Genomic DNA, 15,162 nt, shown 5'->3' on the forward strand with positions numbered 1-15,162 from the left:
TAGCATACCAACCTAGTCGAAATCCCGTTGCTTCCGAAGGAAGAATGGCCAACCAACCAAAACTCACAATAAGGTAAATGGCGAAACATCGTAATAATATTGCCTCGTCGCTGTGAGTTAGGTCTGGTCTTCAGGTTACTGCTGTGATAAATTCACCTTTCTCGTTACCGTCACTAGATGCCTTATCAAGAGTTTAAGAAAACTGAAAAGTGCCAATTGTGTTCGGGTCCCAACACATTACATAATCATTAGGCGTTGGATTTTGAGGTCATGTGATTTGCTTGTGTCACCTAAGCTAACCGATCTTGGTCAAGCACCCTGGAACGCTAGGAGCTCCCCCTAGCCATATGTGGTCTTGCGCATGCAAGAGTTTTGCTTGGAAGCGCACGGTTTCTACGGCCCGTGAAATATTTCTTTTGATAGCAGGCTCGAATCCGAATGCTGTTCAGTGTAAGCTGCAAAAGAGAACAAAAGTCGGGGTTCTATGGTTGTCCATCGACTCGTACTCATAACTTGGCTTAACTTAGCCGGTGGTGTGGCATTCAGTATGCTTCGATGGAGGTGTTTTGCGTTGAATTCGTCCCTACACCTGTACTATTCAACCTGTCATCATCTCAACCTCGAACACAGTCTACCATCTCACCACATCATTCCGGTTACACTTTACCCATCATCCTCCTCTTGCTAAAATCCTCATGAACAGTTGACCTCGTTTCATCCTACCTGTTTGACAATACAATTCATATTTTGAATCCTCGTACCCTCAATATATAGATAGAAATGCCTCGTAATACCCTTCAACAGCATTTCGCACGTGCCTCACTACCGCCTGTAACTTCATCCCCTCCGGGGCCAACATGCCCAAGATCTCAATCTTCCCAGCCATCGTCTTCTCGTGGCATCAAACGTCCTCGCCCAAGTTCTCCATTCAGAGCTACTCCAAAGAGACATATCCGTCCAAGGGGTCTTTTTGCCCACCATGGGTCATCATCGAGTTCTTCGACCCATACAAGAGCGTTACCTGCGCCTTTAAGGTCTACCTTGTCTCGCGAGATTTCCGTACCTTTTGCACTCACTCCTCAGCCTGGAATTCCTCGACCTTTGGCCGGTATTCCCAATACAGGTGTAACAGAAGAAACAGATACTCAAATCGATGGCGAAGATGAAGAAGAACAAAATGGAGACAAAGATATCGTCATGGCGGTTGACTACCGTGGACGAAGGCTTGGCTGTTCATTCTACACAGAACAGGATGAGACACTATGGTTCGTCAATGATATTGAAATCGATATGTTTGGCGCTGGCGGTGGGGCGGCTAGAGAGGTCCTTGAAAGCCGTAAGTTGCCACTACCATCAAAATCTGTCGTCTAATATTCATTTGCTGAAGAAAGGTTCGTAGTGAGATTTCAGATCCAACCAACAGTCATACTATTTCCCAGCAGGGCAGACGACTTATTCTGTAGTACTACAGACGGCGGTATTGACCCTGTAGCTCTCCTTGAACACCGCTGTAATGGCAGCTGATAAACTTCATCAGATACTTTAGATAACCACTCGGGTGTTGATATGAGTATCCGCCCCGCACCAGAATTTTCAGTCGAGCAGGGCCGGAACAAGCTTGCCAGCTTAGATTTTGACACAAATGATGAATATGCGACCTTCATGACGCCAAATGATGCTAATTTCATGGACGCCGACGATGAATATGGGCTGGGACCAATGCCTGAGAGGGCAACCTGCAAGAAGCAGAGTGTGCTTCGCCTTGAGAGCTATATCGATACGGAAGGCAATTACGTTTCCGTATGTCGTCGCGACTCATTTGATGGAAACTTTCAGAATATGGGACTCACATAGTCGCTCAGGTGGGCTGTGCTGGCGCCGTTCTTCTCAATGTCCGAAGAAGGCGAGCTATTCAAAATCCTCACGTTGAAGAAGGTCCAGATCAATATGGAGTCTCCAGGCTTAAACTCTGGACAATGGAGAATACTATGTAAGGTCACCACAAATGATATCTCGCAGCCACAAATCCCGAACCGCTAACAGGAGAGCCGTAGGTTCTTAAATGCAGACACCATGACTTCTCTCCAAATCTTCTCCGATGAATCACACCCAAGTTTCCACAAACAAGGACGTCACGGTCGTGGTAAAGAAGGCCTATCACTCTTCGGAATCGTAAATACTACTCGTACACCTCAGGGTTACCAATGTCTCAAACAGATGTTCTTACGTCCCTCGCTCGACTCGGCGGTAATCACATCAAGATACAACGCTATCAAAACTCTGATTCGACCTGATAACTCAAATGCGGTTGGCGGAATACACAAAAGTTTGAAGAAAATCCCAGATGTACGCAGGATATTGACAATGTTGAAGAAGGGCGGTGAAAGCAGCGGGAATGGTATGTTAGGGGACGTTGAATTCGGAGCAAAAAAGAAGAATAGAAGTACTTCGACGAGGACATGGAATTCACTCCTTCATGTAAGAATCCAAGACTTTGCCACTGTACCCATCGAAAGACTGACAGTTCGAGTAGTTTGTATACAACACGATCAAGATCCGAAACTATATGGCAGACATGCTTGGAACACAAGATATTGACGTCTTTCGAAAAACCGCAGACGCATTTGAGATTGTACACCTCCAAAACATCGGTAAAATGATTTATGATACTGTATTATCCCTAATCGAATGCCTAGAATTTAATAATATATACTAATACTACTTTCATTCCAGGTCGACTTCGAAGAATCCCAATACCAAGGCCGCATTTGCGTTAAACCCGGCGTTGACAGTGACCTCGATTCCATCAAGGATACTTACAACAGCTTCGATTATATGCTCGGAGATGTCGCGAAGGAGGTCATGAACGATCTACCACCAGAAGTCAAAGCCACTGGATTAAATTTAAACGTGGTTTACTACCCTCAGCTCGGATATTTAATTTGCATACCATTAGGACCAGACAAGGAACCAGTGTATTCTGGAAGCAATGATGAAGATGATGTAATGAATAAGTGGGATTGGATGTTCTCGACAGCTCATAATGCGTACTTTAAGAATCAAAGGACGAGAGATTTAGAGGGAAATTTGGGTGATATATTCGGAGCCATCTGCGGTAAGTCTGACCCATAAACTTTCCATCACAAAATCCACTGATTCTGACAAAGTTATAATTTAGACAAGGAAATTGATATCCTTCACGAGCTCCAAGAAAAGGTTATGAAGTACAAGGATTTGTTGACATTGGTCTCGAGCATTTGCGGCGAGCTTGACAGGTACATCGTCAACTCTGCAAGATACTTCCAACGCGTCGCGGGCTGACTCTTAGAAGTATCCTCTCACTCGCACAAGCCGCAATGACCCATCATTGGACCCGTCCTCTAATCACTGATGGCAACATTATCCGAATCCAGAAAGGAAGGCACCCACTTCAAGAGTTATGTATCGCGGCTTTCATACCCAACGATACAAATCTCGAAGGTGGCGGAGGCGAGAACAGCGACAATATCGGCAGTCCCCACTCTTCGCACGACGATGATACAACCGATAAAAATATGATGATTGTTACGGGGCCTAATTACTCTGGGAAGTCAGTTTATTTAAAGCAAGTTGCATTGATAGTTTATATGGCACACATTGGATGGTAGAACTTCCTTGCTCGAAAGAAGATAGGGTAGCTCTGCTAAAGTTTAGTTTATAGTTACGTTCCCGCCGAACACGCCATAATCGGCCTCACGGACGCCATCCTCACGAGGATACAAACTAAAGAATCAGTGACAAAAACCCAAAGTGCGTTTATGATCGATTTGCAACAAATCGCCGCAGCACTCAGGTTGACAAGTCGACGCTCCCTGTTGGTGGTCGATGAGTTCGGAAAAGGAACCGAATCAACAGGTGATCTATCCATTTCGAGTTGATCAAGGTTTACGATACTAATATAAGGTAGATGGAGCTGGACTTGCTTGTGCAATTGCGGAACACCTCTTGGAACTCGGACCAGAGGCACCAAAGACACTGATGACTACACATTATCATGGTGAGGATCTCTTTTCATAAAGCCGCCTAGGTTACTAATTCAATTTTTGCATAATTCAGAAATCTTTGAAAACGGCTTTCTTGTCAGCCACCCTTCCCTCAGTTTCGGACACATGAAAATCCTTCTCGATGAAACTGCAGAGAAGGCTCAGAACCAAATTACGTATCTATACACATTGGAACAGGGAAGATCAACTAGTAGTTTTGGGACGGTGTTAGTGTCCATATTCTCCCTGCGAACCTCATGAATTGGCATTGACGATCTTAAACCGTACACAGCTGTGCAGCAATGAACGGCGTCGATAAACCAATCGTCGACAGAGCAGAAACTTTGATCGTAAAACTTGCAAAGGGAGAAGATTTAGCCAGTGCTTGCTCGGAGATGAGTATGAGGGAAAGAAGAGAATTTGCCTATGCGGTAAGTCGGGGAATTACTTTATTTTGCTATACACAGTTCTAATAGCATTGTGTTTTAATCGATGTAACGGACTTTAGGAACATATTGCGCAAAGATTTTTGATGATTGATGTGGATACCGAGATGGCAGAGGATGAAGAAATTGCTGCGGATGAAATGGGGGATGTAAAGGCTGCCTTGGAACAGATATTCGATGGAAGGCTTGCGTAAGGCGAGCTATTTAGGTCGAATCGTTTCGCAGTACGTATCTCTACGAGGCATTAACTTGGTATAGCTTTTTTTTAAAAGACTGGGTATACGGCCTGATATTATTTTAGCAGGCAACCTATACTGCACTTACAAATTTTGGCTTGGCAGGAGGAAACAAACTGCAGTAGGCTGTTCGCAGGATATACAGATATCGTCATTGGACGTCTCTGCTCAAAAAGATTGATATACGAGACCCAATGGAGCATAGTTTCAAATGAAAAAAGACAAAGGTCTATCTTTCGGTCCATTCGATTCTTCTCCGCACATCAAATTATTCCTAGGAGTGGCACCTAGACAGCGTCACCCGGGCTCATTGTGACATGCCATGATTGACCTCTACTATATTCAAAATAATTACCCCCGGAGTATCTCGCTTCTCTTGCGAGATACGCCCCTTGCATAAGCCGCACGTAGGATTGTGGGTTCCTTTTTGCTTCAAAGAGGATGGGGGAACCCGCAGTAGTATTGCCCGTCGGCAGTCATCCGTGGTATCTATAACATCATAAACAATGGTTAGCTACCGATCGTTTCAAGTATACCAAGAGAAAATCATAAACCAATCTCGAGACAAGATGAAGCCGGATAAACAAGCACTAACTTACAAAGCTCCACCTGTTCACGACGCCTACCCTCCGGCCCAAGCACCAAATGCAAGATCTCATGCAAAAGGAACATACTCCCCGCAGTATGGTCGTCCAACGTATTATCCGAATCCATAAGTCCCGGTGGACTCCCATGTAATATATTCGATCTTGCCGTATATAAAATGCTGGTGGGCAGAGAGTTATGGTACTTAATCGCCATGACGAGAACCCCAGGAGGTTTTGTTTACCATATGCGTCTGTTCTTGGGTTGAAAATGAGGTTCTTTACGTATGACAGCCACTCGTTGTTACAAAATATCACCGGTTTGACGGTGTTTAGATGTTCAATTGGCTCGTTGCCGTTAATGAAAGCCAGGGCCGTTTCCATAATATCTAGTTAAGAGGCATGGGCAGTTAGCCTGGAATGCAATGGCACAAACCCTTTTAATTGATAGTCAAGTTAGAGTAGGCTTAAGACCCACCTTGGATATATAAGAACAACTCCAAATCAGTGGGTGCGTGATGGGTGTCCTCCCCGCTATCCTTATCGGGGTCTTTGAACTCGATCCCGAACCAAGATTCGATCATTAGCCTTGCCCCGATTTGGCGTAGGTGTATATCTCTGTTACTTGTCATCGTTTCTCGTTCTAAAGCGTCGTTGAACATTTCTAGGCCCGCTTCTAACATCGAGACGATGTCCATGTGATACAAGTTGATGGTATAAGCTTCCTTTTCGTTGCACGCCCCCGGTCCGTCCCTGACGACGGTGAATACATCTTCAATTTCGGTATATGTAGCAAAAGCCGTTCCGAAACTTAGTATGAAGGCAAGGAAGAGATTGGTGAGAAGCATTTTGGATAGAATAGATCGATCGAAATGTTAATACAAAAGCATGTGATGCTATCAAGATGGGAGATTTTGGTCGATGTGCCGATACGGAAAGGGTATCGATATATGAAGGGAAGTTAGCTATTAATGGAATTTTGTTTTGATTCAGCACAATTATGCAAGTGGATGTTTACAGTTAAGATCAAGGCTAGCTAAGCTCTAGTATCATATACTAAATATTGAATCTACGACGATCACATATGTGACTAAAGGGACAGCGCCAGAAAAGAAATAAGAGCAATGCAGAGAGTAACCGGACTCTCTAAATTCTAACTCTCCACGAATTCGCTTTGGCGGCCTTTTGAGCGAATGATCCTTCAGATCCCGCCAACTCAATGTTCGGTACTATTCAAGAGTTATTCTATATGATGGCTTTCAGATTTTGATGATTTCCTAAACTCCAAGGTACACCCACCAGTATTTACTGTCGCGTCCAGGTTTCCATACCAAGGTAGGCTTCCAACAATATGATACTCATACCAGAACATGTCATCGTGATTCTGACTTTTCTAAAATAAGTTTGTGTATGCCGATTGGCTTCATATGTGTTTCTTCCGGTTTCTATATCTTGGAACTTCAGTATTCAGGGGCTTTCAGATATAAGCGTAAACTATATGTCTACATTAGAGATATTAAGCCATGGGAATATGTTTATATGTAGATAGAAGGATGAAATGTGAGGATAGGGTTATATCAATTTAAAACCAAAAGGAAGTGATAGTAAAGCGGAGTGTGATAATAATATGTACCCCGATTGTATACTTAATAGTTCCCAAGAATACAAAAGTGGCACGGCTAATATTATGTATCCCAAGAAGCCCAAAAATCACCCCATTAAAAGACAATATAGATGAACCGTGAAAGCCTTCCGAATAAAACCGAACTAAATAATATATACGCGTAAAAGAAGGAACCTAAAATCGGCCATTGTGCCCTTTAGAATATTCTGCATACTTGGGCTCTGTTCAGGAACTAATTAAGGAAAGACTGGAAAGAATTAAAAGGAAAGAAAGAAAGCCCTCTGTTTTTTTGACATTGTACTAGAACCTGGGGCCATGTACCAACTGATGTATCCCTCTGATGGAAACTTAGAAGGTGGTGGGAAAATGCAGTCACAAGGTCTTTCAAGTTGTGCTATGACTCGGCCATGAAGAAAGACTATTAATTCGCGTTTATATTTCTTTCCATCAATAGGGGTGCCTTGTTGTTGAACCAAACGCGGGTAGTTGAATGTATCGTTACTAGTGTGCCATTTAGCTGAGAAGAGCTCGTGGCCCAGGATGAGCCGCTATGGAACCCGGTCTGGTCGTTTTACGATAATCCCCCATCCATTTTGTAGTATCTGATTTGATATGATAAATGTCACCGCGCCGGTCCCGACGGGAGCAACAAGTATGTTGTGTATGAGACGGAGCACTTTTAAGTCGATTATGCTTCTTGCCTCGGATTCTTTTGCGCATCCAACGCTTTTCTATGTCTCTTGCTTCGAATATGATCTGTCATATAATCTTTCCTGCCTAACGTTTTTCCACAGATCGGACAGACCGTCGATTTATATCTGTGATCTCTGCTCAGATGTCGCTCATAGAGCCTTTTATTTGTAAAGATTCCTTTGCACTGGTGTACTTGGCAAGGCCAAGATTTTCGGCGGTGATGATGGCGGCGCCCAGGGGCCTTTGGGGCGGGTGGAGTGGGGGTGGCGCTGCTCTGTGTGTGTATAGAACTTGAGCTTGAGGGCCCTGGAGCTGCCAGTGGATTCTGATTCTCTTCTTCTTCACAAGCGACGGGGCTCTCGGTCTGAAAGTCGGGATCAGACTTAATACGGAGTTCAGGATTCACTTCAGGTATCTGGTTACTGGAATCGGTCGGGTCGTCTCGATCTAACTCCGGGGATCGAGACTCCTCTTTTATTGTTCGCTGTCGCAGCGAATCTAACGGACTCTGCCACAGAAGTTTTAAACTTGGAACTCCAGCTGGAGCGAGCCAGGTTTTACTGTCTTCCAGCTTAAATACCGGTTCGCTATCCTCAAGTTTAATATTCGGGTTTTGATCTCCAGGATCGGGACTACCCCCGCGATGCGATTTCTCGCCGTTCTGTATCGTGGGGCTATCTCTCGACCTCGAGCATTTCCAGTCCCATTCGCTAGTTTCCGGTGTGTTATTGAGAAGCACGGCTATTGTTATACCAACAGTCATGTTAATCTCAATTACGTATACGTAACACGCCTCTCTGTATTAAAAGATACCTATTCCTCGCTCCGAGGGAGTGGGAAAGTAGTGAATTAAGTAAGAAAAAAAGGGTAGTAGTGTACCTTGCGGGTTGACGTATTCAAACGGTGCCGTCTCGTTATCCTGGTTTAAACAGAGGAAATCGAGAAGGTAATGGGTTTGAAATAAAGGAGGGCGTTCAAAGGATAATTGGTAGAAGGAGATTGGCAGTGGATAAATTTTGAATGGAGCAAGGCTGAGACGGCCCAACCAGTAGAGAAACCGATTGTAGCTGCCTCGTCAACCGTACACGTCGCACGGGGGCAGGTTTATTCTATTCTGACGGAGATATAAGCAGGTATACCTATGTTATTCAGATTCGTTGATTAGTTGGTTTGTGCGTAACGTTGGACGGGCTGTGCAAGCCATTGCGCAGTTTCGCTGCACAGGTCCAATTAATCTTAGAACGCGAACAGAATCTGGGAATTGGATGCCTACGTGAAACGGGAAGTCCGGGTGAAGGTTTCACAAACCACTCCAGAACGACGAATTCGCGTTCCTTGGGGGATATTGGGATATACGGGACGAGCTCTGTTTTGAGTGCCTTCGAGTTAACAGGCACGTTTATATATTAGGACCTGTTAGAATCACCATTTCAATAATTATTTGCATGGAAAGATGTTGGGGGTACGGTTAGAACCAGCTGGATCGTCCCGTTCCAGACTTCCATACGATACTGGTGGACCAATCGAACGGCAGGCTTACAGCTCTTCTGCATGGGCTCCTCTGGAAATCCTACCGGATACTTACCTCTGCCGACCACTCCCCTAGTATGCCTCTAGTCCGTTTACGGTATATTACATGGATCAGGGATTGGAACGGGTCACTCCCGTACCCCGCATTATAAATCATCGCCAACCTTGCCTGAAAAGTACAAGCAAGTACGGAGTTTTGGATGCGACAGCTTGCCAAGATCACTATGGCCTTTATCTGCATTCTCCAAATTGGGAAGATTTCGGGCATGGTATGGACCCTGAATGCCGTTCCTGAATGCATATGGCATTCCAATGACGTTTCCTTCCTTGTCTGCCAAGTTGAACCGTAGTGGATAACGGCATGTTTATGCACTCATGGTCATGAGCTCGGGTTATCCTTGTCCCTGAAGATATGCTAGCATTTTTCTCACAGGCTACGTTGTGGATTGGACCACTGGTGACATGTTGACTAGCGAAAGAGAGTTCGCCAAATCACGTCGGACTGCTGGGACACCAGCTTTAGATTGAGCAAAGAAGTTCTAGCTCTAGAACCAATTCAAATGGAAACGTGGATAGCTTTGCATAAGAAACCTCAGATGATTAGATAGTTAACAAATCATAGAATAGCAACAAAGAGATTGATGTGGTTACCGGCGGGATTAATAGCGTAATGGAAACAGGAGGAATAGTTTAAATCGCAATGAGCACGCTGCAAATAACAATAGCAGTAAGGATCAAAAAGAAAAAAAATTGCAAGTGGCAATAGGGAAATCAGGAACCAAGACTGAGGAGGGAAGGAGAAGGGTGGGGGTATGGAAGTGGGAAGTAAAGTGAGAAGGGGGGAGAAATATGGGTGGAGAGAGGGGGGGTTCACGGTAAGATATCTCGTAAACCAGACATCAAAAGCGTGTGAAACAGATGTAACGAGCAAATATTCATTAAAGAAACTTTCCTCATAAAAATGCGCCAAGAAACCCGAGTGTGAAGCCAATGGATGATACCATATAGTCTAGATATGCCAGTGCGGCCATCACAAAGAATACCTCAAAGACTCTTTTGCACCAACGAGAACTCCGAATTACTAAATGCCTTTATGCTTCCAATGACTTTACTTAAACCCCCATACCCTAGGCCTCTTTGCCTGACATCGAACAACCTCTCCTTGTCGCAGAGGTCAAGACGTCATCGTTTTTCTCTATTAAATTTTCAAAGAAAGATAGACTCTGCCAGAAAATCTTCTTCGAGAAATAAATCAGATACAACGGCGACATCCCGATCCCCTACGACAAGAAGAGGGTTTTCAAGTTCAGGCCAGAGACAATAATTTACGTTCTAGGGCAGACGATTCGAGCAAGCTGGAACCTCGGTGGAATATCAGTAATGGCACAGAGGTGTTGTGAAAGAGACGATGAAGGATCCTATGTAACGACAAAGCTTAGTCTTCCAATTCCGGTCGCCATGGGGAGATGAGCGAAATTAGCAGTCCTTCATTGTAACTAGAAGCTTTTCTTTCTGCATATAGAGGTAGACATTGAGGGCTGACCTAGGCAGTTAACCTGCGGTCAGTCCTCAACAGGTTTAGGCCTCTCTTCGGATCGTTTCCATCTCTTGCATAACCTCTTTTATCTCAAAATTGAGTGCTTCGTGCTTTTCACCAAGTGCAGCTATTTTCGCTTGAAGCATTAACATTTTTGCTTCAGTGTTCAAAGGTAAGAAGTCAGTAACGGTATGTTGATTGCCAACATGAGGATATAGAGAAAGTTGGTCTAAAAGTAGTGGCGTACCCTCAATGCAAGGTAGGGAACTGGAGGCGCTCACAGTTGGACTAGGGTTTGATGAGAAATGGAAGCCCGACGGACCAGAGGGGGGGAGGAAGAAGAGGAGGAGGAGGAGAAAGAAGGAGGAGGCGAGGAAAGCACTGGGGAATTGGCAAGGTTGGCTCGATGACGTTTGGAATCATCGTGCTTCCTGCGATTATCCTTTCTCGTAAGGAGTTGTTGACAGACGTCGCAAAAGAAGAGTGGCTTCTCGTGCTTCCCCATATGCATTTCAAATTCTCTTTGCCTGGTAAAGGAAGCCATACATCCTTCCCAACGACAAAAAAATGATGGTTTCCGGGGTCGCCGGATCCCGGTTTTTCGCTCTGGGACGGCTTTTTGGACCCGAGAGCGTTTGGCTAGAGTAGAAATGGAGAGCTTCCTCCGCCGCTTCCCACCGTCGTCCTCTTTAAGCCTTCTCTCGGCCAGAGCATTTAAATCCTCAGCAGCAGGACTGAGGCTCCCTCGGTCTTCCGAATTTCTGGAAGCCGAAGAGGAGAGGAGTGGAGAACCGAGGGCATCTTCATGGCTCCAAGAAGAGCATGGAGACTCGGCCGGGGTCTCGGTTGTACCTGTGAGGTGTTCAGAGGGATATTGGAGGCCGAATTGCTCCTCCAGGTTGTCTTCCTCTGAGTACAGAGTGAAATCACACCCAAGTACGTTTTGATATTGGTTCGTAGTGTCTGTGTATGATGATCATGTTAGCCGTCCAATAATAATCATCCAGACAAGATAGGATTGTGGGAAACTAACCCGATGGCCCTGGTACAACGCCATCATAAAGGGGAACAGGGTCATTCAAGATAGTTTCAGAAAAATGCATGGCCACAGGTTGGTTGTTGGCCAGGTTAAAGAACGTATTGTTGGCATTAAGATTGTTAAAAGCTAAAGGATGGTCTGGTTTCGAGCCCAATATTAAGCTATGGCTAGAACTTGAAAGCTGGAGACAGAGACACTTACGACTCGACTCGGCAGAAAAGCCAGCCACGCATCCGTTCAGGAACTCATACTGAGCGCCTGAATGATCTTCAGTAGTCTGAGTAGACAGGCTACTGTGACGAGAACCACTAGAATTAACTAGCAGTCCGTTGTCGTAGGGTCCCGACGGATTTAAAACACTCCCCTGTTCGACATCTTCGGGCCTACAGATCGATAATAAAAAAGATACTTCTGATTCACCAGGAGGTTCCTGGTCGAGATAGTGTGTTTTGTGGTGATCGGGATTGCTAGAAACCGAATCTATAGAGTCTGAAATTTTGACGGTGGAATGGAAAACAAGATAAAGGAAGTGCAAGACACTGCCAGTCGGAGAAGTGGCGGCGACTGGCTGTCCAAACCGAACTGGCTGCGGTAGGGCCGTAACTCAGCTGGTGGTTGGTCTTCCTGATTCCCACTCAGACGTTTGGTGAGCAGGTAAAAGTTTGTGAAAGGTAAAGTGGCAAAAGAGAGTTACTAGGTCTTTGTCGAGGTATCCCCCCGCGATGAAGGCGAAAAGAGATGCCTCCGTCAATCAGGAAGGGACAATGAGAGAGATTTATCTCTATCCTCCAGTGGGCGGAGATTCCTAACCCCCAAATCTGAAGGCTGCCCGAAAACCTTCAACAGCAGGCAACATTTGCAGGGGTTACAATTGCGGACTTGCCAAGGAAATTTCCACCACACCCCGGCTGTAGCATATAGAGCCCCGCACCAATAGTATTGCGCCGTAGCGATACTTCAACGAAGACAAAGAGCCTCGGTTAATTTGGAGGATCAAGAACGAGGCTTTTTCCATTCCGCTGATTAATTTGCTTCAAAATACCACACAACGCATATTCCCCGGGGTTCATGGCGTGGGATGTTCTAAACGACGTGACCTACGCATGGGCACGTCACGGCATGTCGACATGGAATAACATTACGACTTACCATTTTTTGTATACCCACGGTGTATATAGACGACTGCCAGTGTTTTTTTGAAAGTAATCTTCATATCAAGCCTCCAGTCTCAACTTCCACACGGTATTCAAAGTCAGCGAGATCGAAACAACAGGCAGCAATAGCACTGCGACGAACGCACGTAGACGCTCGCACGAGAAGCGATTTATGATTCTTAATACTCTGGCCGTTGGGCCATCAGATACTTTCAAGATGAGGATATTGTGGCTTAAAGCTTTGGAAACGCGGAGCAAAGAATCCTTAATATAGCACAGAGGAAATTTGTACAAAGTTAGGGCGAAGTTTCAAAGATACCCCGATACCCTGCTACCGGCGCAGTAGATTCGATTCCTTCAGTCGATGTACTAGCAATAGCTAGGCATGCACCTAATCCGTAGAATTATTCTTTCCTCGCACTTTCCAAAGTCATCTCAACTGGAATCTAATCAACCTCGTAAGGAATTAGCACTCGTTCAGGTTGTTGCGAACAGAATTGGTATATACCAGCGGCAACCGAAACGAAGGAAATGTAACACATTGGATCCTTGGTCTCCGATTGGGACAAAATCCCTCCTCGAGACCTTGCTAGACTTACTGTTCGATAGCGGCACAGCTGTCTGCCTTCGCACTCCCCGTAGGATCAATCACATGCCGACACAACTATGCTATGGCTATGGCTTCGATAGATCCACAGAATCACCACCGCCTCTTCTTCTTCAATCTCTTAGTAAGTTTTTGAAAATCGATCTCTCCCATAAATGGGGTTTTACTGAGGGTTCGAATGAATTTTAATCACTGACAGCCTAGATTTGATTGTGGTGCAGGGATATTGCCTGACTTAATTGTTGGCCTATCCTAAGACCTACTGCTATCAAGTTTTGTCAAAATATTTCTACCAATGGTTGAAGTTTTCCACCACCAGAAGGGCACCATATCTTCTGCAACCTATATGCGCTACAAACCCGTAGGTAGGAAAAATCTTGGAGTGGTAACATGCTTAAGCATATATCGAGAGTACCATGCAGTATATCGACACTGGAAAACTTTCCGCCCCACCGATATGATGCCCCACCCTATCAACCGGTTGCGTATCGATTGTGTGACACGCAAGACAACAAGGCTGATAACAAATCACAAGGATTTTCAATTTCCGTTCTGACTAGCGAGCGAGAAAACTGCCAACGGCTTGAGAAACTCTAGAGCTGGCGAGAGCATCGGAATGCTCCGCGGAAAGCTGCCTAGTGGACAGCTTTCAGTTCGGGGTGACTGCATACTGGTAAAGAGCAAAGATCATAAACAGGTCCATCGATTGTGCCACATGTCTTGTAATTAATACTAAACCAACCCAATATACAGTGATCCCGGCACGGAATTCAGGCATCAAATAACTGCCCCCCACATCAGTGCATAAACCTATGAGAACTGTATTGAATTTTGAATACCACTCGAAAAGCTCTTAATGTGAAATTTCCATCTACACACGAGACCATACCTACCAAATCCTTGTGTGGTATGTCGTACTTATCTCCAGATTTCCACAATTTGCCATAATTTTTCAAAGCCGAACAAAATCAACGTCTACCACAATCATCAAGTTATCAAAACTATTCCCTCAGAATGCTAGGATGCTCTAGAAATACACAGCATTAGTTTAAAAACACGCGACGCAGAATCAAGACTGTTCATGTAAGTGAGGAAGGAAGAAGAAGAAATCTAATTCAGATAGAACAATTATTCAAGGCTCCAAGATACCCCCACATCCCGTCGAATCAGACCAGATCATGAGTTCTAGAACGTAAATTATGGAGCCAAATAGTCTCGTGCCGACGTGTCTAGACCATTTTGCTTGATACTCTAGATTAATCTTAGGGATAAGCTGATAGAATAGATCGAACAGGAATCCGTGATCCGAAGCTCTCGAAACTCTAGAGCAACCTGGAAGATTTCCCCTCAAATATCACCGGGATTCCTGTTCGACCATACCGGTATACAGTACTGTATTCTATATACATCGACTTTTAACTTTTCAAAAACCACTTGGCCATCTATTTACATACTAGGTGTCTAGGGGTTCAGTTTGTCCCCCGGCCTTACTCACTATCTTACATCGACCCCTCATTCTTCACCTCTTTTCTTTCGGCCCCGCCACGTCTGCTCGCCCAACATGTTAAGCGCAAGAATTTGCTTTGAATGGCGAGAGCAAAGATGCAGGAGAGGTGCCAAGTGCAGATATGCACATCAGGAAAACTTAGTCGAAGCATGCAGAGAGTACCAACGATTAGGAAGTTGTCGG

General features: G+C 45.0%; 3 protein-coding genes and 1 further gene across 3 annotated transcripts; 1 reads left to right on the forward strand and 3 right to left on the reverse strand.

The window, feature by feature from the left end:
* Window positions 1-857: 857 nt before the first annotated feature.
* DFL_005492 (uncharacterized protein) lies at window positions 858-4,662 on the forward strand (the record flags this gene model as incomplete). Its single annotated transcript, XM_067634760.1, has 15 exons — window positions 858-1,059; window positions 1,124-1,336; window positions 1,400-1,477; window positions 1,538-1,800; window positions 1,863-1,990; window positions 2,055-2,478; window positions 2,534-2,671; window positions 2,734-3,115; window positions 3,179-3,275; window positions 3,332-3,643; window positions 3,701-3,894; window positions 3,947-4,036; window positions 4,096-4,249; window positions 4,315-4,453; window positions 4,531-4,662. 15 exons carry the CDS (start codon window positions 858-860, stop codon window positions 4,660-4,662), a joined length of 2,946 nt encoding a protein of 981 aa, XP_067489258.1.
* Window positions 4,663-5,755: 1,093 nt separating this feature from the next.
* DFL_005493 (uncharacterized protein) lies at window positions 5,756-6,136 on the reverse strand (the record flags this gene model as incomplete). The annotated part of the gene is made up of 1 exon (XM_067634761.1): window positions 5,756-6,136. One exon carries the CDS (start codon window positions 6,134-6,136, stop codon window positions 5,756-5,758), a length of 381 nt encoding a protein of 126 aa, XP_067489259.1.
* Window positions 6,137-7,743: 1,607 nt separating this feature from the next.
* On the reverse strand, window positions 7,744-9,158 carry DFL_005494.
* Window positions 9,159-10,949: 1,791 nt separating this feature from the next.
* On the reverse strand, window positions 10,950-12,086 carry DFL_005495 (uncharacterized protein; the record flags this gene model as incomplete). The annotated part of the gene is made up of 4 exons (XM_067634762.1): window positions 10,950-11,635; window positions 11,706-11,849; window positions 11,913-12,004; window positions 12,070-12,086. The coding sequence occupies 4 exons, from the start codon at window positions 12,084-12,086 to the stop codon at window positions 10,950-10,952; spliced, it is 939 nt and encodes a 312-aa protein (XP_067489260.1).
* Window positions 12,087-15,162: the final 3,076 nt, after the last annotated feature.

The sequence above is a fragment of the Arthrobotrys flagrans genome (assembly GCF_004000055.1).
Source record: "Arthrobotrys flagrans strain CBS H-5679 chromosome Unknown unitig_9, whole genome shotgun sequence".
NCBI classification, from domain to species: domain Eukaryota; kingdom Fungi; phylum Ascomycota; class Orbiliomycetes; order Orbiliales; family Orbiliaceae; genus Arthrobotrys; species Arthrobotrys flagrans.